At 37.9% G+C, this 22,076-nt stretch overlaps 1 protein-coding gene and 1 long non-coding RNA gene across 3 annotated transcripts; one reads left to right on the forward strand and one right to left on the reverse strand.

Moving 5' to 3' along the window:
- Positions 1–3,310: 3,310 nt before the first annotated feature.
- LOC133720909 (uncharacterized) lies at positions 3,311–5,852 on the forward strand. Its single transcript, XR_009852013.1, has 3 exons — positions 3,311–3,535; positions 5,180–5,492; positions 5,663–5,852. It is a non-coding gene; the product is annotated as an uncharacterized LOC133720909 (long non-coding RNA).
- LOC133720908 (protein EMSY-LIKE 1-like) lies at positions 5,696–11,512 on the reverse strand. Of its 2 annotated transcripts, none has more exons than XM_062147391.1 (10): positions 11,199–11,510; positions 9,730–9,932; positions 9,536–9,645; positions 9,309–9,429; positions 8,886–9,116; positions 7,940–8,008; positions 7,107–7,355; positions 6,956–7,024; positions 6,810–6,873; positions 5,696–6,142 (listed from the first exon to the last, which is right to left on the reverse strand). In XM_062147391.1, exons 1-10 carry the CDS (start codon positions 11,224–11,226, stop codon positions 6,114–6,116), a joined length of 1,173 nt encoding a protein of 390 aa, XP_062003375.1. In that variant the 5' UTR covers positions 11,227–11,510; the 3' UTR covers positions 5,696–6,113. The 2 variants fall into 2 exon arrangements, with proteins under 2 accessions (XP_062003375.1, XP_062003376.1); XM_062147392.1 differs by lacking the exon at positions 5,696–6,142 and adding an exon at positions 6,208–6,585 and having other exon boundaries at positions 11,199–11,512.
- Positions 11,513–22,076: the final 10,564 nt, after the last annotated feature.

A 22,076-nucleotide genomic window follows, 5' to 3' on the forward strand; every position in this document is an offset into this window, starting at 1 on the left:
TAGCAATATTGCTGATCTGAACACAAGGTGGATGGTAACGTCTTACATAGGTCCTCGGACACTTGCTCTCCATTTCCCAAATTGATGTAACCTATTCTGAGTTAATAAAGTTATATTTCAGATTAATTTTTTATATTACTGTGTATTTATGGAAAAATAGGGATGACAGAGAAAAATACTATTTGACCAATAACTAATCAAGGGTGTGTGTGTTTGGTGGGGTGGTAAGGCTTTGGTCTCATTTATAAGAGGTCAGGAGTTCGAGCCCCATCAAAGGTGGGAATGGGGTGGGGTTTTTTTTTTTAAAAAAAAAAAAAAAAATAAAAAAAAATCAAGGGAGACATTCTAATGAGAACCAGAAAAATAAGTATTTCATGAGGATTTTCTAACCAATGATTTAGGAGACTCACTTTTCGGTTATATTACCGCAAATCAACCGTTAGATGTTTATGTATACACGAGTAGATCACTTCTAAAAATTTTCTTCCAAAATTAAGGTACTAAACTAGATCAAATCAATGGACAAACCAAATCAGTCGAACCTGAACCGTTCATGTTCATAAATGATAAATCATTATTATAAATGTCTTAAAGATTTTCAATTTGGTGAAAAATTGCATAAATGATCTACACATGAATATTTAAACATCTAACGGTTGATTTGCTGAAATGTTATTGAAAAGTAGGTATCACAATAAAGTCCTCATGAAATCCTTATTTTAGTCGTCCTCATTAGAAGCTCTCCCAACTAATCAATTTCTCAATAACAATATTGTTGATGCAAAAAGGAGAGTGAGTGAAATCATTTCCTATAATGTATAGGTAAGATATAATAAGTTTTGGCACTGGTGTGGCCTTGCGAGTGAGCTAAAGATGAGGGTGGCATAAGTTGTTAGGAGAAGTGGGATTCGGGTACAGGGCTGGATCTGTTGCCTTCCTTCCACGGTGGTCTTAGTGGGTCGAATGACTATGGCGCGTTGAGCCGTTTGTGATATAGAAGGGTGGATCTGATCGAATCGTCCGACTCTGACGCTGCTGCTACCAGATTGTGGGTCTACGTTTTGTGGAGTTTTCATAGTAGTTAACGTTGACTTCTTCAGGGCAGTCGGTGGTCATTGACATCAGAGCAGTGTGCGTGGTGGTGCAGGTGATAGACCATCAAGGTTGATGAGTAGTGTGGCAGTGGTTTGATGCACTGACATGAACGATTGTTGAGATAGATTGACTGCTAGGAGAAGATTTAGTTTGGCTTGGGCTCAAATATGTTATTTGGACTTGGGTCTGAGACTATTTGGGTGGACTATAACAGAGAAAATGATTTGGGATCCTGGTGGTTTTTCTTTAAAAATTTAAAATCCGGGGCAGCTCTCAATTCGGTACCTAATTTTTTTTTTTTATTGAGATCAATACCGTGAGGAACTTCAGGGCTTATTGGTTTGAGGTTGTCAGCGAGTGTACTAGTGGATTTTGCAAAAAAAAATTATTGACAGTTTCTGTTAGTTTACTCCCTCCTCAATAAGTGAAGTGGTATTGCGTTTAGCAGTGTCTCTTTCTGACGGCCTCACTGTATAATATTGCTTTTGCTTATTGAATAATACAGCTGGTCTCCTTCTACTAAAAGAAAAGTTTGGAAATAAAAAATACGAAGTCACTGTTATTTAATTTTGTTTTCTCCACCTTATCCATATCCAATATATCATTGAGAGTAATCAGTGGTAGTTGTAGTGGGCGTGAAGTGAAGGAGAAACAAAAAACTGGCTCCCATTGAGAAATTTCTATAAGATTAATACTGCCGGTGCTTTTGTATCCGATAAAAGAGTGGGAGGCGATAAAAGAGTGAGAGGCATTGGTGTTGTTATATGTGACGATAAATTGGAAGTTGTTTTGAATGGTTCCATTCCTCCTTTCGACGTTAACTCTTCTAGACATTCAGAGATTTTGGCGACTTCTTGCGGGTTACAACTTGCATTAAAGCTTAACTTTCACCACATTGAATTGGAATCTGATGCAAGAGTGTTGTCAATGCAATTAAGAAGATGAAGAGAGTTGGGAGCCTGATGCGCACCTACTGGATGGGGTTAGAGATGAAGCGGCAAATTTCAAACTTGAGGTGTTCCTATGTACCTAGAGATGCAACAAGATAGCAGATAGCTTGGCTAAATATGTGTGCAATGTGCATCATCAGGAGACTTGTACCTTTATGGTTATTTATTGGATTCATATTAGGCGAACCAACCATGATTTTGTTATCCCGACTCTCTTGTACTCTTATCCCAATTCAATAAATTGATATCTCTATTCAGTATTCACAAAGGAAAGAAAGGAAATATCAATTAATTGAGATTTGAATTCATGATCTCTACAATATTAGTTTTATACACCAGTACCACAGCTCACTAACAAAATCATATCAATTAATTCATAATAAAACGATTCGGCTTGTCCAAAGCTGCATGAGTCACCACAGTAGCCAATGCCATCCCCACCATGCGGGTCACCAAAGCTGGAACCAGTACCGACGATTGAGATTGACTCGGTACACAGTAGAGAGCCAATGTTATACGCCCCAAAGTACTACAAAACATGACAATCACTTTAACCCCGCTACATGAAACTTAGCACATCACCAACAGAGGGCAACGAATGAAAAAAGACCACCGAGAGAATAAGGAGCTGCGCATCGCTAGAAGCCTAGAACAAAGGTTGAGAACGTCCCAAGATACACAAGATTAGTTGCGAAGAGAAACCCTACTGCTAGCTAGAGGCCCAAGTTCAGATAACCTTCAAAATCAATCATGGTGGCTCACATGTTATTCAGTGTTATTGTTATGTACCAAGGTTACTCCGTGAGTCGAAACTCAAGATCTTCTTATACATTAATGCAATTAGACCAAATTACATTACCAATACTTCTATTGGTTGTGATCTAAACAAGAATTTAGGACACTATTTGTACAATGAATTTTAAATTCTAATATTTTTTTCTGCACCTTTAAGTTGTCGATAATTATATATAATTTTACTCATAAATATGATATAACTGTACGTTTTTCATCTTTAATTTTTTGACGTAGATTTATAAATGTAGTATAAAACTCATGCTAGAATTTTCATGGAAGCATTCGTTTCTGTCAAGGGAAAAATAAAAAGTTACAATTTTTTTTATTTTTTTTTTCAATTTTCTGAACGGATACCCTTTATTCCAGGCATTCTTGTCAAAATGCAAATGCAATTTCAACACACAAAATGGATAGCATTTCTTCAAAACAAAGTCATCCTTCTCCCAATCCCAACTCTCTTTATTCTCTCCTCTCCAACACACTCTTTTCATGACCTCCATAGAATAATATGAATCAAGCACAATCCCAACTCCATACCCAGATCTTCAATCCCAGAATGAAATATCAATTTGTAAATTGTAATGGGTACCCTTTCAAATGGACAATCCCTTTTCATATGAGAAGCGTTGACAGATTGACAGCAATGAATGTTGTTGCTGCTGCTGCCTGAAAAGGTCTTTGATGTTCTTCTGCCGGTGAGATTTTCCTTTGTGATTTACTTCATTCTCTCTCTGTTGATGATCTGTTGTTTGTGTGGTGATCAATGATGATAGATTCTTATAAGTCTATAACTTATATGTTTGTGACTACATTGGATGGTTTAGATATATCTAATTTCATAGTAGATAATCAGTTTGTGTGCTCCATCAAAGATGATTGAGTATTTGCTCTTGGTTTTACCCCATCGGTTTTCTTTTGTTTGCATAAATCTTTATTAATTACTGGAGGTACTTGATTTCAAGAGAGGTGTGTAATCTTGTAGGGACTAACGTTTGATGCTAAATTTAGTTTATCTGGTCATCTACAATGATCAAGATCTTATATGAACTACCTTTACAGGATAATGTAGCTGCTTAATTATTAGGAAGGCTTTTGTACAAAATAGAAAAGACCCTCTAATACGAAATTGATTCAGAGACATATGATGAATAAAACTGTGATGAAAGCGCATATCCTAGATTGGTCCAGCTTATGGTAAACACATTGTCTCCGCAGGCCGCTTTGGGGGAGTAGTCAGGACTGTAGGTTGAAGAAACTCAATCCTTATATTTGATTTTCTTTTGCTTTCTCTGGTATGTACTAGAAGATCCAATGGCATTGGATTTAGCAATAGTTTTATCTCATTTTATCCGTCTTCATTGCCTTTTTTTGGTATATGGATTGGAAGCTACAAGGCCATGGGATGTTTATCTCCTTTCTCTCCTGGTCCAGTTGGTGCAACATTCGCGTGCATACGATTGTTTGTTGCATGCTAGGCCTAGATTGTTAGTTAATCATCTTATTAGGAGTTCCGAATCAGTGGATGCTGCCAACAGGAGTGGCAATGCCATACGCAAAAAGGAAGGGACTCATAGAATGGCAGAGGCAAATAGTTGATTTCAAGTTGGAAGCTCATTTGGTCTTTTGGTAACTGTCTTTTGCAACTTCTTTTATCTATGGAATCCAGTAGTGAAACATTGCTGACGTAAAAGATGTTACTTTTACAAAGGTTAACGGTTACCTTGGATGTTTGTTTTCACTCTAATAGATGTTTGTCTTGAATCATGATTAGTCCATAGGCATACTTTCAGATCCTTTTCTCATATAATTGGTTCAGTTTGCTTATTTTCTATTATCTTACCTTGCTTTTGTAAGAAGTCTTAAAGTTGCATATCACCATGTTTAGCATGGATTAGGATCTGCTTTCATTATGTTCTTTTCGCATCAATATCCATTTTCTGAGTATATTTGTTTTCCTTTGTATTTGATAATGTCAAACAACATGTCCTTAAACAATGAAATAAATCCACGGATATGCTGACTTGTAACTAGGCAGGTCATTCAAGTGATTGATGGCTATGTGAAACTTAGGTGGTCTTGATTTGTTCACTCTGTCACGCTAGACAGTCCCTTAAAAACCTTCAGGTTAGTAGGGGCCCCCCACCTGATACCAGTGAGTAGCAAACCACTAATAACTCCATAGATATGGATGCTTAGCTGATGAATCTCATCCTTCTGACCTCCCATGTTCCTTGTAGAAAACAATATCGCCCAAGTTTAACTCGATAATAATCATAGTTCATCCTTTCCAAATTGATTGATATGAAACACATCTTCATGTATTGGTATTCTTTGAGCAGGTCTGGTGATCTCGGGCACTGCAGTCTGCGGTTTATCGGGGAAGCAACAGAAAAAGGACAGACAAGCCAGTTGGATATGGAAGTCTGAAGTAATGGCTTCCATACGATACAGCAATTTTATGACATACAACCCCAAAGCTCTTTACTACAGGCACCCTGGAGATTCAACGTGTCTGCGGTCTGCCTCATTCACCCTTAATTGGTGTAGGAGCGCACTTCAAAGTAGAAGATCCTGTATATGAAGCCCAGATGAACTTAATAACTTGTGCTGCGATTGCCGTAGTAATCAATTGGGCTGTAGCCTGGTTATCAGGTATTTACCAATTCATAAAATCTATACTTTACCAAGGAAACTGTATCATAAACAATCATACTTTTCCCACTTTCACCACTTATCATACGGATAGTAAGACTGTTTAGCTTCATTTGTTGGTGTATTTGATTATTTGTGCAGGTTAATGATTTTCCTTGCTTTCTTTGCAGGAGTGGTGTTTGCAGGAATTGCTCTAAGGGGAATAAGCAGGACAAGTCGCAAGATCAAATAGCAGGATCAAATCAACAAAATTTTACATTTAGATCTCATCTGCTATGACTAATCTTACAATTAAATGCTGTCCCTCATGTGGAAACTATACTTGAAAGAAACACAATCTCTACTCGACTCCTTGACATACCTGAAATACTAAAATGAGACGTTTTTACAAGCGGATGTGCATAACAGCATTGCTATCATCAAAGGCAATTGAGATTGCTCAAATAAACCCAGATGAAACAGAAAAAATCTACAAATCTGATCAAATTAAAACTACTGTGCCACCAAAATCATAACCCTCTTGGTGCATCCTTTCCAACTCAACCTTTCTGGCCATCTGATCATCACAAATAAAGCTTTTCAACCACATTGCATGTTGCACAATTGTTATCCATCCATTGATCAACCATGCATAAATGCATGCTCTCCATCTGTGGGGAAGCATTTGAAAAAAAGAATAAGTACAAGTAAAAAAGATTAACATAAGAAATTCTAGTCAAATATAATGTCGGAATTTTGGCTAGGCAAAATGAAGGGACTTTTCTGAACATGGGATGGATCCTTGTAATTGACTGATATTGAAGGAAAGAAAGGAAATATTGTAGACTCTAATACAACAGAATTACTGTCAAATGTGGAATGTTCAATTCATCCAAGACCCTAATACAAGTGATCAGAACCAATCAAAGTTACATTCATCTTTTTCAGCAATCATGTATTTTATGGTTTAAATTCCCTATGAGTTCAAGGCCCCATTACAGTTCGGAGTCTTCATGATGTTGCGGGAGTTGCTAGCCATTTAACGAAAATGTCCCCAATCTCCAAATACTTCAAAACTGCTCAGCTTCGTCTCAAATGTGCAGTGTGTGACAGGCTATTTTAATCAAGTAACTAAATTATGCACTGCAAAGCACAAGGACTGACAAGTACCACTTAAAACAAGAATTTTCATTACGCTAAGAAATTAACTTGCTAATCAAAAACACTAATGGTACAACAACCAGTTATTTAACTTATGTTAAGCTCAAAACAGGAAAAAAAAAAACAAGGACTAAACAGAATGATCCAAGGATTATTATGTACACATATAACCATTACCACTTTCACCATCCGATGCATATGCAAGCCTTTCAATGGCATCAACAAGTGCCTGTTCGTGATCCTGCGCATGTTACATATAAACGTCAAAATTGTAATGCTAGACCAAGAGCAGAGGGAGTAAGGGTGAAGGATTTTAATCTTACTTTCAGCATTTTCCTTGCCTTTTCAAGCTCAAAGGGGTCCGGATTACTTGCATTGAAAACTCTCTCCACCTAGTCATTAAAAGTGGCAGAAATTAAAAATAACGAAGGTGATTGCAAATATTAGTTGTAGGATCAAGTTCATTATAGTTACCTCCTTTACCAGAGAATCAGTATTCAATAATTCTAGATCATCTGGCAACTTATTTCCTATGCCATTTTGTGAAGGAAGAAGTTGTTTCTTTGATTGAGGCTTTATATGTCCTCGACCTCTCCCAGAAACTGGACCAACACCACCATGGTTCGTAGATTTCTTAACCCTACGTCCTTGTCCGCTGCCATGGTTCCCTTGATGAGATGGCCCCAGTTCCTCACCTTCCCAACGGATATCCTCACGAGAAATCTGTAATCAGTAATTGGTCAGTGGAGTCTAATCCTGTCTGTTCAAATAAATTTTTTTTCTTTTAATAATCGTGATTGGTTGAGATAGAATAATTGTCAGTTTTGCCAAGGACAAGATAGAATGATTAGGACGCCACCAAAAAGAAATGGCAAATAGTCAATGGATGTAAGTCATAAACCTCTCTAGGAAATGACTGACATAATCATTCTTTTTGAATGCAAGCACAGTTTCAAAGCTCTTTGATTAAATATATAAAGAGTTCAACAACTCTAACGCTATCTTCATATATTTTTATCTAAGATCAACTTAGATTCTGAATATTTCATATAAAGCATCTAATCTCTAAAGACGGGCTAACAGAAGAAACCTGAGGTGTAGTTCAATTTCTCTAGTGCCTTCTCCCCCTGAATTGCTTATGCACTTAAAAAGAGAGAAAATTGATTGGCCAATGCTATTCTTCTCATGGATCCTACTTCTAATCTATGACTGTTGAATTGTTTCCACACTTAGTAATAAAAATTAGAAAGCGCAGATTATTGCTCCGACACATACATATACATATAAAGATAAGAGATGTCACGTACCTCTTTGAAATTTACCCATTCAAATGTCTCATTTGCTGTATTTTTATCGTAGATCAAAGCATGTCGACCCTGTAAAAAACGTAAAAGGATTTATATCGCTGAAGAATCTGGCACAGAGGAGAGTTACTAAACAGTCATTCCTAGTCATTAATATTTTACTCCTGTCAGCTATGTTTTGCCTAAAGATGTCAAAAGCATATTCCCCCTCTGCATTTACGTTCCAATGGCTATTAAAAAGAACAAATCCAGCAAGAGAGGATGGCGGGTGGCCTATAGGATTAAAATACCTTTCATTTATGAATCACTTGGTTGATTTTTAAAGGCATACAAGCATAGATAAACAAAGAAAAGATGATTTCTGATACATCGTTGCATACAGATCATGAAAAAAAAAAAAAAACAAATGAAATCTAATGATTGAATAGAAGAATTTCACTTATGGATATTAGAAGAGTAGTAGTTAATGTCACTTGAAAATGAAATCCACAATTTAAATATTATGGTTGAATGTCACAAATAACGTCTGATAAAGTATACCAGAAACTGGCAGTTCAGTTACTTATATTAGTAGGTTATCTGAGCGATGCTCATGCTTTCATTTGGTACTTAAGTCAGCAGCACCTATACTAGGTACATGCTCAAGCAAATACACTCAGTGACTTGTGCAGTTCTAACTTTTCATCTATCAATGTCTTCGAAAAGGCTACCTGATAACCATCATAAAAGTGAACTTATTTCTTTCCCCAAGATTAACCCATTCATTTTCTTGTTTGTCCTATGATTAGAACCTTTTTCTCTTCCTTTACTACAGTTTGTTTTCAACTAAAATGAAATGCAATACTAATAAAACCAATAAACTCAGTTAGATTCCATTTATGCATCTTAAAACTTCAAACAAGTAAATGCTGCCTGTATCAGAAACACCTTGCAGAAAATTAAAACCTACATCATTAGGGTTGTAGTCTGTTATAAGGGCTTCATAGAAGCTGTTGTCTGCAGGCCATCTCATCCACACTTTTTTTCCAATTAAATCATATGTTGCTGCTACAGCAGGTTCAGTTATGGCAAGGGGACCAGTAGTACTGCGGCTAGTGAGCTGCCTACTCAACGAAGGTCCTGTAGAAGGGTACTGCATAGACTTCATTGAGGATAAACCAGGGAATGGCTGACCCTGCTGCTAAGAAAAAAAAACAAACTAACATCATTCTACAGTCTTCACACTACAGCGGTGATTAGTCAACATTGATGATTGAAACTATTTATAAATCAAATGAGCTTCCTAGCTCCTCGTATCACTCTTGAATATAGGCGTTGTAGGATTGTAATTCTAGTTTAAAGATAGCAATGACATATGGAAACTGGAGAATACCGATTGGGATGTTTTCTGTTTCTTTCGAGATGCTGAAACAGTAGGACTGGATACAAGGTCATAAACAGGCTGGGATGCACTGAATCTCGCAGCTTGATGCCCACCTGCCGTTCTCCACTCTCTGATAAGTGGCCAAAATGTAAATTACAAACAAGGAATATTAAACTCCCAGGCATGTTTATCAGCAGTAGAGTGTATCATAACTTTTCAAATTTCAAGAGATAAACCTTATCTTACTGATGATATCATCAGAGTTAACCCTGCCAAGAAGCTCTCTGTGTTCATCATCGGATACTCTCAGCTCTTTCCTAAGTTCTGTAATCAAACCTTCCTTCTCCTGAGATAAAGACACACAATCAGAAGTTAAAGGCTGACTCCCAAGATAGGATCAAGATAACAAGACAGTTATAAAAGTACATACCCAAGTAATCGCATCAGACTGAGCTTTGAAAGCACGCAGGACTGCACAGTATGCTTCTTGCTCTAGGTGATGAATTTGGGCCTCCATGTCAGTATACTTCCTAGCGAATGAGATAGAACCTACTGCAGATCTTTCAATTCCAGCAAATTGACCCCCTCTTGGAATTCTGTATTGAGGAGATGGAGGAAGATCATCATCAGTACCTGCAGTTATTCAATATAAAGATATATATGATCTCACAAGAAATGTCACCCAAACTTGTCCTTCCAAAAAAAAAGGATGACAATTCTTGTATATGCACAACAAATGGCATCTAGCCTTACGATTAAATTTTGCAAAAAAACGAAAAAACAAAAAATGTTATCAGAGGTTGTCTGAAGCTTGTGAAGCATGACATGTGTGGAAGATAAACTGTTTACTTATGATATGTATATCTATCTGTTTTAACATTAAACACATTGTTGAGAAAGGGAACAACTTGAAATGAAATCAGTTCTCTTAAACAAGAACAAGAGTTAAATCAGTGATAAATTACCAACAGAAGCAAAGTAAATAACAAAAAGTGTACGTGAATTCCCCCTTCATTGGCTAGAACTGATCTCCTTCCATACTATTAAGAAAGCAATAAGGCAGAACCTGTTCGCAAATTTACTAATATGACAAAGGCCACACATAATTCTCTTGACAATGAAATAAAAGTAACACAGTAGACAGACGGGGATATCATAAAACACTCACATATCCATGCATTTTACGAAAATATAGATATGAATATATATACTGATTTATGTTTTTTTTTTAAATGAGTATATACCAAATTTATGTTCCAGTTGGTGAATAATTCAAACAACAACCATTCCTTTATGTCATCTTTTCCATTCTTGCCAAATGGAACCTTATACTAACGAAAAAGTGAAAGGAGGGGGGAAAAGTGAACTTGATAACCACGCTAAGTAGTGAAGCCTGTGTAACTGAAAACCCTCATTACAAACAGAAAGACGATTGTTTTTCCTCTCAAAACACACTAATGTCAGTCGAATCGAATACCACTCATCTTTCTTTTACGTTCACTATGTGCAGAGGCAAGGCAATTACAACATACAAAGATTCCAAATAGCACTAATAAGTAAGCAAGCATCAAGAATTCCACAAACACAGAGCCCGGGAAGCAAAATGAAGAAAAGCAATAGTGAGAAAAAAAAAAAATCCAACCCTAATTGCATAAGAGACCCAAAATCTCATCCAAAATTCCCAACAACAAAACCCCGAGATTAACACACCCCGAGAACACAAACTAAGCAATTGTCCAACGCAAACCCAAAAAAGGCCCTAAACCCTAATTGGGAAAAAACCCAGTGAGAGCAATGAATCTGAATTTGGGGAATTAGCGACATTAAACCCAAATCGGGAAAGAAAAGTGACCCAGGAGTCGAAAAACACAGGGTTAAAAGGTTGAGGGGGATTCTCACCAGTGCTGTCGGAGACACCATAGTCCATGCGCCAGACACGGTCAAGTGAATCTTGAAAGAGAGCCCTAGGAAGCAACGAAAAAGATTAGGTTGTGAATAATGGAGAGGGATTTGGTGAAGGAAGACAAGAGACAAGTGGGAGTGGGAGTGGTAGATCTTGATCCTTAAAAAATGAAAGAGAGAGAGGGGTTGGGACTTGGGAGCGTGGGAGGAGGGTGGAGGGAAGGAAGGGACGGACTTGGGGGACTTGAAAGCTACGAGCTTTTATTCAAAACAAACAGCTGCTTAAAGCACAGAGAGCACTTTGAGTTGTTGTCGTCGTCTTCGTTGGATTTTGGAGAGCATTTCTTAAACGCGCTTTGGGCTATTGGGCTCGTTTGAGTCTGTTTACAACAACACCCTATCTTTTTAGCCTTTAGGGATGTGATATTACTTGACAAACTCTCAAAACATCTGACCAAAATAACTGGGCTAAATAGTGAAAATATGGTGTGGAAGCAAGGATGGTAATAAAAGTAATGCTAGAGATTTAGTGACTTTTTTTATGTTGAGGTTATGGATATATAAACTTGAAGATTAATAGTCATAGGGTGTTGGGATCATTTTGGCCTTGATGAGAATCTACCAGATTAATCCTGCAACTTGCTGGATGTGTATTTTTGAGATTAAATGGAAGAGTTTCCATTCTCTCATGGCCAAAAGTCCCCTTAGTCCTGATTTGAGCCTCTATTTATAGGTTAAGAGTGGTTGAGAGGGGTGAAGATTGATGAGAATCCACCTGATTAATCCTGCATCTTCCTCTATTGTTTTTGTTCTCTCTTAATGGGTTTGACCTCTTTAGGCATTCTCCAACCCAAAAGGCTAAAATTTGACCCAATTCATGTCCAACTCAAATGATTAAGGATTAAAGGGTCATAAATGAGGGCTAAAGTGCATGTCCAAGGGCTAAACATAACCCTTCAAATAGCCCTACAGCCCTTTAAAAAATTGGATCAGAAAGTGGGCAGGCCCACGTAGGGGTCAGCTGTTTTGCATGCATGACGTCAGCAACGACTAGTTGTGATGATATCATCTAGTTTTTTTTTTTTTTTTAACACTATAAATACATATCACCTCAACCTTATTTTTTCACATATTCCTTCTACTTCTTCATATATATCTCTCTATTCTCAATCTTTCATTTTCTCCCTATTCTTAAGCTATTTATGCTTTATGATTGTTTTCATATAATTTTAGTTATTCAATTTTCCTTGTAACTTTAATTTATTATGAAATAAATGTTTGATAAAAGCAGTAAACCATGTGTCATATTTTCAATATTTGTTTTATTCATTACAAAAGCATTTAAAAAGGAAGATGTGAAATTATGTTCCAATCTGTGGTTGGCTTCGTGTAATGCTCGCTTCATCAATCGGTGAAATTATGTTCTCGTTTCTCCTCGAAAAAAAAAACATTTAAAAAGGAACAAAAGAAAGTAATAAAATGCAAACACTTGCCAGTGAAAACCATGTCAATTATTATTAAAAGGGGCTGTGACCACTTACCCAATTTCAGCTTAAAAATTGCCCACTTACTCCACTAAGAGTTATTTAACCTCATTTACCCAATCTAACATCTATTGACATTTTAGCCCCTATTAATTAAATTAAAACTCATCCCTCTCCTATCAATCTCTCTCCCTTCAAAAAAAAATCTCTCTCTCATTCCCAGACTCTCTCTCTCTCTCCCCGATCTCCACCTCCAGTCTCTCTCTCTCTCTCTCTCCAGCCGGCAGTGGCGACCAGGCCTTCAACACCTTCTTCGCCGACCTCGATCTCGGCGCCGGCTAGCACATCCCAATCCCCATCTTCGTCGACCTCTGCCAATCACCGAACACCGTTCTGGTGCCGATCACTGGTCTGGTGCCGACCATCCTCAATCACGGATCACCGATCTGAGGCCGGTCGGAGATGGGCTGCAGGTGAGAGACTGGAGAAGAGTCTGGTCGGAATCGTGCCGGAATTAGGCTGGAGAAGCATGGGTGCCCACAGGGGAAGCCCAACCCGAAACAAAGAGACCCCAACCCGCCGCAGGGAAGCACCAGCGACAAAAACAGCCGGCCTCACACGTTGATGGATGGCCAATGCATTTTTTTTTTCGGTATCTTGAGATTGCAATGTAACTATGGGGTTTGTTTGATGGTCTACTGGGGGGCAGTAGACACATTATTGGCCACCAGTAGACTTTGATACGAGGGACAGGGATCACTATAGTGTGGTGTTTTGATAAATTACCTGTTGTTTTCTGTGTATTAAAGTCAAATTATCTGTGAATCCTACAAAATGGTGCATTTTTGGTGGTCTATTGGGAGGCAGTAGAGACATTGGACTTTGTATTGTGGGGCAATAATATGATTATTGGGAGGCACTAATATGATTATTGGGAGCCAATAATATGATTATAAATTGATCAATTGTGCCTGTAGTGTATTCATTTTGGTTTTTGGAGTTCATACAATTCACTGGACGACAATAATAGGATTATTGGAGGCAATAATATGATTTTTGGGAGGCAGTAATATGATTATTGGGGGGCAATAATATGATTACTGGGGGCAATAATATGATTATTGGGGGGCAATAATATGATTACTGGGGGCAATAATATGGTTACTGGGTATTATTAGGGACCGATCGCCGGATTCGGGTCATCAGTCGTCGGATTCCGGTCACCGGTCGCCGGATTCCAGTCACAGGTCGCCGGATTCCGGTCACCGGTCACCGGAGTCCGCGGCCGGCCACTAGTCACCGGAGTCCAGCAAGGTATCCAACGACCTCTCTCTCTAAGTGAGAAAGAAGGAAAGGGCAAAAAAGTCCCAAAAATAAATAAAAAGAATTAATTGGGTAATAGGGAAATAATCCTTTAGAGTGTTTTGGGTAAATAGGGTTTTTAAACTCTTAGTCGGGCAAGTGGGCAATTTTTAAGCTAAAATTGGGTAAATGATCATTTCCCCTTATTAAAATCACAAATTTAAAGCTTTGAAAACTCAATCACATAGCAAAGATGAAATTCGTGGTGCTTGACCTCGCATTGACCAGAGGTGTTGGACAAGATCATCTTGCAAATGTCGGTTGCTAACAAGAGAACATATCATTTTGTATTGAGACATATATTCTGACATTGTAATTCTTCCGAATCTTGGATCTCTTTCCATATTTTCTCTCACTTCGTCTAAGACCTATTTGAATCCGGTTCGTCATCATCAGACTCGCCATTGTAGTAATCGACACGTTCATCCTCAACAATCATATTATGAAGGATAATGCATGCCATCATTATATTGGACAAATTTTCCAAACTCCACCCTCTTGTAGGTTGTCTAATGATTGTCCATCTTGCCTGGAGAACACCAAATCCCCTTTCAATATCTTTGCGATAAGCCTCTTGTTTGGTAGTGAAATATGCTTCAGCTTCATTTTGAGGGTGCCTGATTGATTGGACAAGCGTTGCCCACTTAGGGTAGATGCCATCAGCGAGATAGTAACACATATTATAACGATGATTATTAATGTGGTAGTCTAGTTGTGGTGACTGACCTTCAGTGAGCGCATCAAACAGTGGTGAACGTATGAAGACTGTTATGTCATTTTGTGTACCAGGAATTCTAAAAAAGGCATGTCAGATCCATGTATCAAAATCCGCCACGGCTTCGAGAACGATGGTTGGCTTTCTTAATTTGCCACTAATGCTTCCTTGCCATCCAGTTGGACAGTTCTTCCACTGCCAATGCATACAGTCGAGCGATCCTATCATTCCAGAAAAACCTCGTCTTTGGGCTCTCTGTAAAAGTCTTTCCAGATCCTCTCTGTTTGGTGCTCGAAGATATCATTGGTGGTAGATAGTGACGATCGTACGACAAAATTCACTGAAGTTTTCTATAGCAGTAGATTCAGCCATCATGAAGTTTTCGTCAAGAGAGTCTGCCACTTATTAGTAAGTCATCATTTGGAGTGCGCAAGTCAATTTCGCATGAGCCAAAAGCTGAGTTGCCATTTATTGTCACTTTTTTGCCTGAAATAGGGGTTAGTTGACTGGACATCGTCTAGTAGGTGAAGAAAAACTTCACGCCTCATTCGGTAGCAGCGTTTGAATATTTCTGGTGGGTAGACCGGATTTTTGACAAAATACTTTTGCAGTAGATCGTCTTTCGCACGTGAACGAAATCGAAGGATGTATTTGTACCCTGAAATTGACCCACCCCATTGTGGTTGTGGACAGAGTTGTCCATTAGCCAACCAACTAGCTGCCGTCGTCATAACTTGTGTTGCATGGATTTCCATCTCTTCATCTTCTTCATCATCTTCTTCTTCTGCGCGTAATCTTTTTGTGAGTTATGCTAGTTCAAGCACTCAGTTTATAAAGATATTTTTTGCTGAAGATAATGAGTGCCACGTGGACATCATATCCACTCTAAAATTTGATAATCCAATGAAGACGGAACACGTGTCATTTAAGAATCTTATCCAAAAATTTGATAAGATTCGATCAAGCCAAAAACAGCTTTATATCCATTTTAAAATTTCACAAACAAATCAGGACGAAACATGTGGCCTCAAAATCATATCCAAAAGTTTGATAAGATGCGATCAAGCCAAAAATTACTTTATATCCATTTTGAAATTTCACAAACGAATCACGATAAAACACGTGACCTCGAAGTCATATCCGAGAATTTCAAAATATTCCATCAAGAAATCTACAACATTGCTTGTGAAGCAACACATGAAATTTGAAAAGTACAACTAGAAAAATATTTTTTGTCATAAATATGATTTCAATTACTATAATTAAGAATCTGATAAAAAATAAGAATATATATATAACATATTCAAATTTTTTAAATATATTTTAGGTTTATAATTTAGCCTTCACGGGTGGGAGACAGTTGACGTCACATTGATAAATAGTAAAGAAATTAGGGCAAAAATTTAACCCCATGACTATTTTTAGTCTTGTGGGTTGGAGATGGCCTTAGCTTCCAGATCTGCTCCTACTCTACCACCTTTAAACAAACTTTCGCTCGTTGGCGATTTTTTGTTAACTTTACAAAAGGTGTCTAGATTACCTCGCTAATCACTCCCTCTTTTGTTACTTGGTTTTTTTTTTTGGCTTTCTTGTGCTTCGCGTGTGTCTCAAGCAGTGGAGAATGTGGTACGATTTGGGGATTTGACGGCAGATTCACGTCAAGCGATGACTTGAATTTAGAGGCAGAAGTTCTTTGCGAATGGTGAAGAAGATATGGAGGCTGCTAGGATTTTTAGGATTTTCCATTTTTTATTTCTGGACTTCTGTCTTATAATTTGGCAAAGCCATTATGAGTTTTATTTTGTTTATGCTGAGCCTTCATGCTATTGTTCTTGGGTATGTGCCTTTTATTGCTTGGTCTATGTGCCTCTTTTTGTTGGGGCTCTGTTGTACTTCTTATATTGTTGTGGAACATTTGGATCATCTAATACAATTTACTTTCTTAAAAAAAAAAAAAAAAAAAAAAAAAAAGGAGAACCGGCTAATAAAGTAGGAGGACGAAGAAATCATGGCTAGCTTGGAGGAGAAAAAGACGAGAAAATGTGAATAGGTCAGGTGTGATGGGAGAGGTTGCGATCGACTCTTGAAGTGATGCAAAAGTACAAAACCAGTAGCCTTCGACCAATTGCAACTTAGGTTGTGAAAGCTACTGGCATCAACAAAGTTTGACACTTTTCTCGATCTATAGAGATGGAGGGCTACTAGTCGCTGGCATCACTACTCACTAACTTTTGTCATTGATTTCATTCCTATTTATTATACTTCAGAGATATTTTGTCCCAAATTTTTCTGTGTTAGGGATTGCTTAACACAAAGTGATAATTATTATTTTTCTCCTTTTTTTTTTCTTTTGACTACTGCAGCTACAATTTTCATTCTCCTTTTCTCCTTTTTTAATTGAAGCTACGTATTCGAATAGCAAGTAAATACTCGGGGAATAGCCTATTAAATTATCTAAACCAGGGTCTAATGGAATCAAAGGCTACTTTTACACAAAAACCCTAAGCGCCGCTTTCATACGTCGCCGTCAAGCCTGGTAGCCACCAATCCGATCATGCTTCACGGAAATATCCTTGTCTAGAATTGTCGGGGAATCGTCAACTTCGAGTCACAAAGAGCCTTGGTAGACATTGTCCAAGCACGCAAACCTAGTTTGATTTTTTTGGCTGAAACCCTAGCCAAGAAGGACCATATCAATGCCTTGACTCGAAAACTCGGCTTCCATGACAATATTTGCTACCCACAGGAACGTGAGTCGCAAGGTATTGCACTCATCTGGAATCAGGATACTTATGCTGAGCTAAGGTCCCGCTCACCAAATCATATTGATGTCATTATTGGCAAAACTGCTGATCCACAAAAATGGCGATTTACAGGTATTTATGGCGTTGCTGCTAGAGGTGGGAGGCACAGAACATGGTCACTCATCAGATCGCTTGCTGCTGAACAATGCTCCCTCCCATGGCTTGTCGCAGGAGACTTTAACGAAATCATGTCCAGCAGGTAGGCCTCATCAAAAAGCACGCGGATCAAGTGGGCCGATGGAGGCCCGCCGGCCCTGAGGGCTAAAAGCCCGGCCCGGCCCGTTAAAAAGCCCGCCTCGGGTGGGTAGTGGGCCGGCCCGCAAAAAGCCCGGCCCGGCCCGTAAAAGCCCGTAAAATATTATATATATATGTGTGTGTGTTTATATATATATATATATATATATATATATATATATATATATATATATATATATATATATAGATATGTGTGTGTGTGTTTATAAATATATATATACAAACATATAGATATATATTTGTGTGTGTTTATATATATATATATATATATATATGTGTGTGTGTGTGTGTGTGTGTGTGTGTTTTTTGTTTTTTTTTTTTTTTTTTTTTTTTTTTTGAAGGAAAGACGACAGACTATATTAAATTATAACAGAAGGTTACATGGAGCGATGCAAAAGCATCAAAATAAAACAATAAAGAAATACGAGATGCACAGACGCATCTATAATAGAGAAAAAACAATAAAGGATAATAAGATGCACAGACGCATCTAGAGTGAAAGGTAACCAGGATGTGACTTGATGTCGAACGACATCGCTGCACTGCACATGTCACAAAAGCAGTGTAAATGTAATAGTAACCGTAACAGTAACCGTAACCGGTGATATGATCACCTAGAAGAGGTGATTCGCCCATCAGGAGTTCGAAAGTAACCGAGGGTGTCAGAAACTCGAAAATTAGCAAACGAACTCCTAAGAACCAGAACCAATACCATATCAATATAAGCAACTGTCTCGGATCCAAGATCCGGATTTGTAAGCGACCAGGATCCCAAATACGGATCCAAATCCGGCCCGAGCCCACAGTCAAGTCTGCCAAAGCACCCTTGACAAAGGCCCAAGCCCATATGAATCTGATAAGGGCACCCAAGCTCATGGGTACCCTAGCAGCAGCTCCTCTCCGGGCACCCGAGAGCCTCCACACCCAAATACCACTACTCCGAGGGGCCGCACCGATATCCCCACCTGAAATCCATCGGAGAAGGCCGATCCCACCCTCGTCACCACGACGCCAAACACTTTCACCGGCGCAGCCCTCCATGGCCCTGATCCTGTTTCGAAACAGAATTATGGAGATGCTCTGCCATACCCAACGCCCTCTCAGATCGAAGGGGCTGTCACTAGCCAAGCCTGAACCCGACAAGCCCCATGCCAGCAGATCCACGCCACCACGATGGGCGAACACGAGTTCCTCGCCCAACCACCGCAGTGTTGTCCCAACAACCTGGTCCATTTGAAAGTGCCCTCGCCGCCATTCGTGGGGGACGGACTCCAGCCGAATCCGATCCAAACCTGGCTCGGTCAAATCCGTGAACCGCCCTGGATCCCAAATCTTCCAACCACCGGCAGCCACCAGTTCAGTTGGCAGCCGAACAGGGTTCCGCCTCAAACCTCGAAGCGAACCAAATAGAGAAGGAGAAAGAGCCCCCGATCTCGACGTCAATGAGAGAAACAAAGAGGCAAGAGGGACGGACTGAGCCGTGCTCGATAGCTGCGACCCCATGGGAAGGGCCGGAATTTTTCTCCATCGAAGATGGAGGCAGGTGCAGAGAAGCTTGGCCATGGCCGGCGCTCTCAAAAACCCTAGCAAACAAAATCTTGTACTATACTTGGGAATCCATTATATATAGATATATCTATATATGTGTGTGTGTGTGTGTTATATATAGATATATCTATATATGTGTGTGTGTTTATAAATATATATATATATATATATATATATATATATATATATATATATATATATATATATATATCAATATATCATGTATGTGTGTGTGTTTATATATATATAGAGATATATATATGTGTGTGTGTGTGTGTGTGTGGAAGTTCTTATACTTCTATATAAAATATGTGCATATATATATATATATATTCTAAATATCGGTTGACCAATTCGATCGGATTCGAAAATATAGTGAAATTGGCTAAATTTTTTACCACACTCATAATTTATTGTAATAAACTCATCCAACGGTCGGTTTTTCCATTGTCTTTGAATTGATAGGGGTTGCTCTTAGGAGTGTATGATATATAAATATAGGTTTATAAGAGTAACTACGTTTGACCTAGTTGATCGAATTCGAAACGATAACCAAATTTGCTAGATTTTTTACAACCACCATAAAATATTACAATCTCTCAATCGAGCGGTTGGTTTCTTCAAATTCATCTTCCACTTCATGATTGTTTTAGAACGGACCTCAACAATTTAAATGCAATGTATAAGTCATACAACTGTAGGAGACAAATTAGTATAGGCCAACGTATTTGTAATTAAAAATTGAAATTTTTATCTTATGTCCACACACATCCATCGATGAATTATTTACAAGCGTGATGTAAAAAAATAAACAAGTTTTGCGTTCATCACGCCATCGGTCAACCAAGAAAACATGCAAGTGACTACAGTTGACCAATCCGATTGAGTTCGAAACTATGGTGAAATTGACTAAATTTTTAACCACACTAATAATTTATTGTAATAATCACATCCAATTGTCGGTTTTCCCATTTTGTTTGAATTGATAGGGGTTGCTCTTTGGAGCGTGTGATATATAAATATAGGTTTAGAAGAGTAACTAGGTTTGACCTAGTTGATCGAATTCGAAACGAAAACCAAATTGGCTGCATTTTTTACAACCACCATAAAATATTACAATCTCTCAATCGAGCGGTTGGTTTCTCCAAATTCATCTTCCACTTCATGGTTGTTTTAGAATGGACCTCAACAATTTAAATGCAATGTATAAGTCATACAACTTTAGGAAGAAAATTGGTATAGGCCAATGTGTTTGTAATTAAAATTAATTTTTTTTATCTTATGTCCATGCACATCCATTGATGGAATATATACAAACGTGATGTGAAAAAATAAGCACGTTTCGCGGTTGTCACGTCATCGGTCAACCAAGAAAACATATAAGTGACTACGGTTGACCAATCCGATCGAATTCGAAAATATGGTGAAATTGGCTAAATTTTTTATCACACTCATAATTTATTGTAATAAACTCATCAAACGGTCGGTTTTTTTCATTTTCTTTGAATTGATAGGGGTTGCTCTTTGGAGTGTATGATATATAAATATAGGTTTATAAGAGTAACTACGTTTGACCTAGTTGATCGAATTCAAAACGATAACCAAATTGGCTAGATTTTTTACAACCATCATAAAATATTACAATCTCTCAATTAAGCGGTTGGTTTCTCCAAATTCATCTTCCACTTCACGGTTGTTTTAGAACGGACCTCAACAATTTAAATGTAATGTATAAGTCATACAACTTTAGGAGAAAAATTAGTATAGGCCAACGTATTTGTAATTAAAAATTGAAATTTTTATCTTATGTCCACACACATCCATCGATGAATTATTTACAAGCGTGATGTAAAAAAATAAACAAGTTTTGCGTTCATCACGCCATCGGTCAACCAAGAAAACATGCAAGTGACTACAGTTGACCAATCCGATTGAGTTCGAAACTATGGTGAAATTGACTAAATTTTTAACCACACTCATAATTTATTGTAATAATCACATCCAATTGTCGGTTTTCCCATTTTCTTTGAATTGATAGGGGTTGCTCTTTGGAGCGTGTGATATATAAATATAGGTTTAGAAGAGTAACTAGGTTTGACCTAGTTGATCGAATTCGAAACGAAAACCAAATTGGCTGCATTTTTTACAACCACCATAAAATATTACAATCTCTCAATCGAGCGGTTGGTTTCTCCAAATTCATCTTCCACTTCATGGTTGTTTTAGAATGGACCTCAACAATTTAAATGCAATGTATAAGTCATACAACTTTAGGAAGAAAATTGGTATAGGCCAATGTGTTTGTAATTAAAATTAATTTTTTTTATCTTATGTCCATGCACATCCATCGATGGAATATATACAAACGTGATGTGAAAAAATAAGCACGTTTCGCGGTTGTCACGCCATCGGTCAACCAAGAAAACATATAAGTGACTACGGTTGACCAATCCGATCGAATTCGAAAATATGGTGAAATTGGCTAAATTTTTTATCACACTCATAATTTATTGTAATAAACTCATCAAACGGTCGGTTTTTTTCATTTTCTTTGAATTGATAGGGGTTGCTCTTTGGAGTGTATGATATATAAATATAGGTTTATAAGAGTAACTACGTTTGACCTAGTTGATCAAATTCAAAACGATAACCAAATTGGCTAGATTTTTTACAACCATCATAAAATATTACAATCTCTCAATTAAGC

This window comes from Rosa rugosa, chromosome 7 (genome assembly GCF_958449725.1).
Source record: "Rosa rugosa chromosome 7, drRosRugo1.1, whole genome shotgun sequence".
NCBI lineage: Eukaryota > Viridiplantae > Streptophyta > Magnoliopsida > Rosales > Rosaceae > Rosa > Rosa rugosa.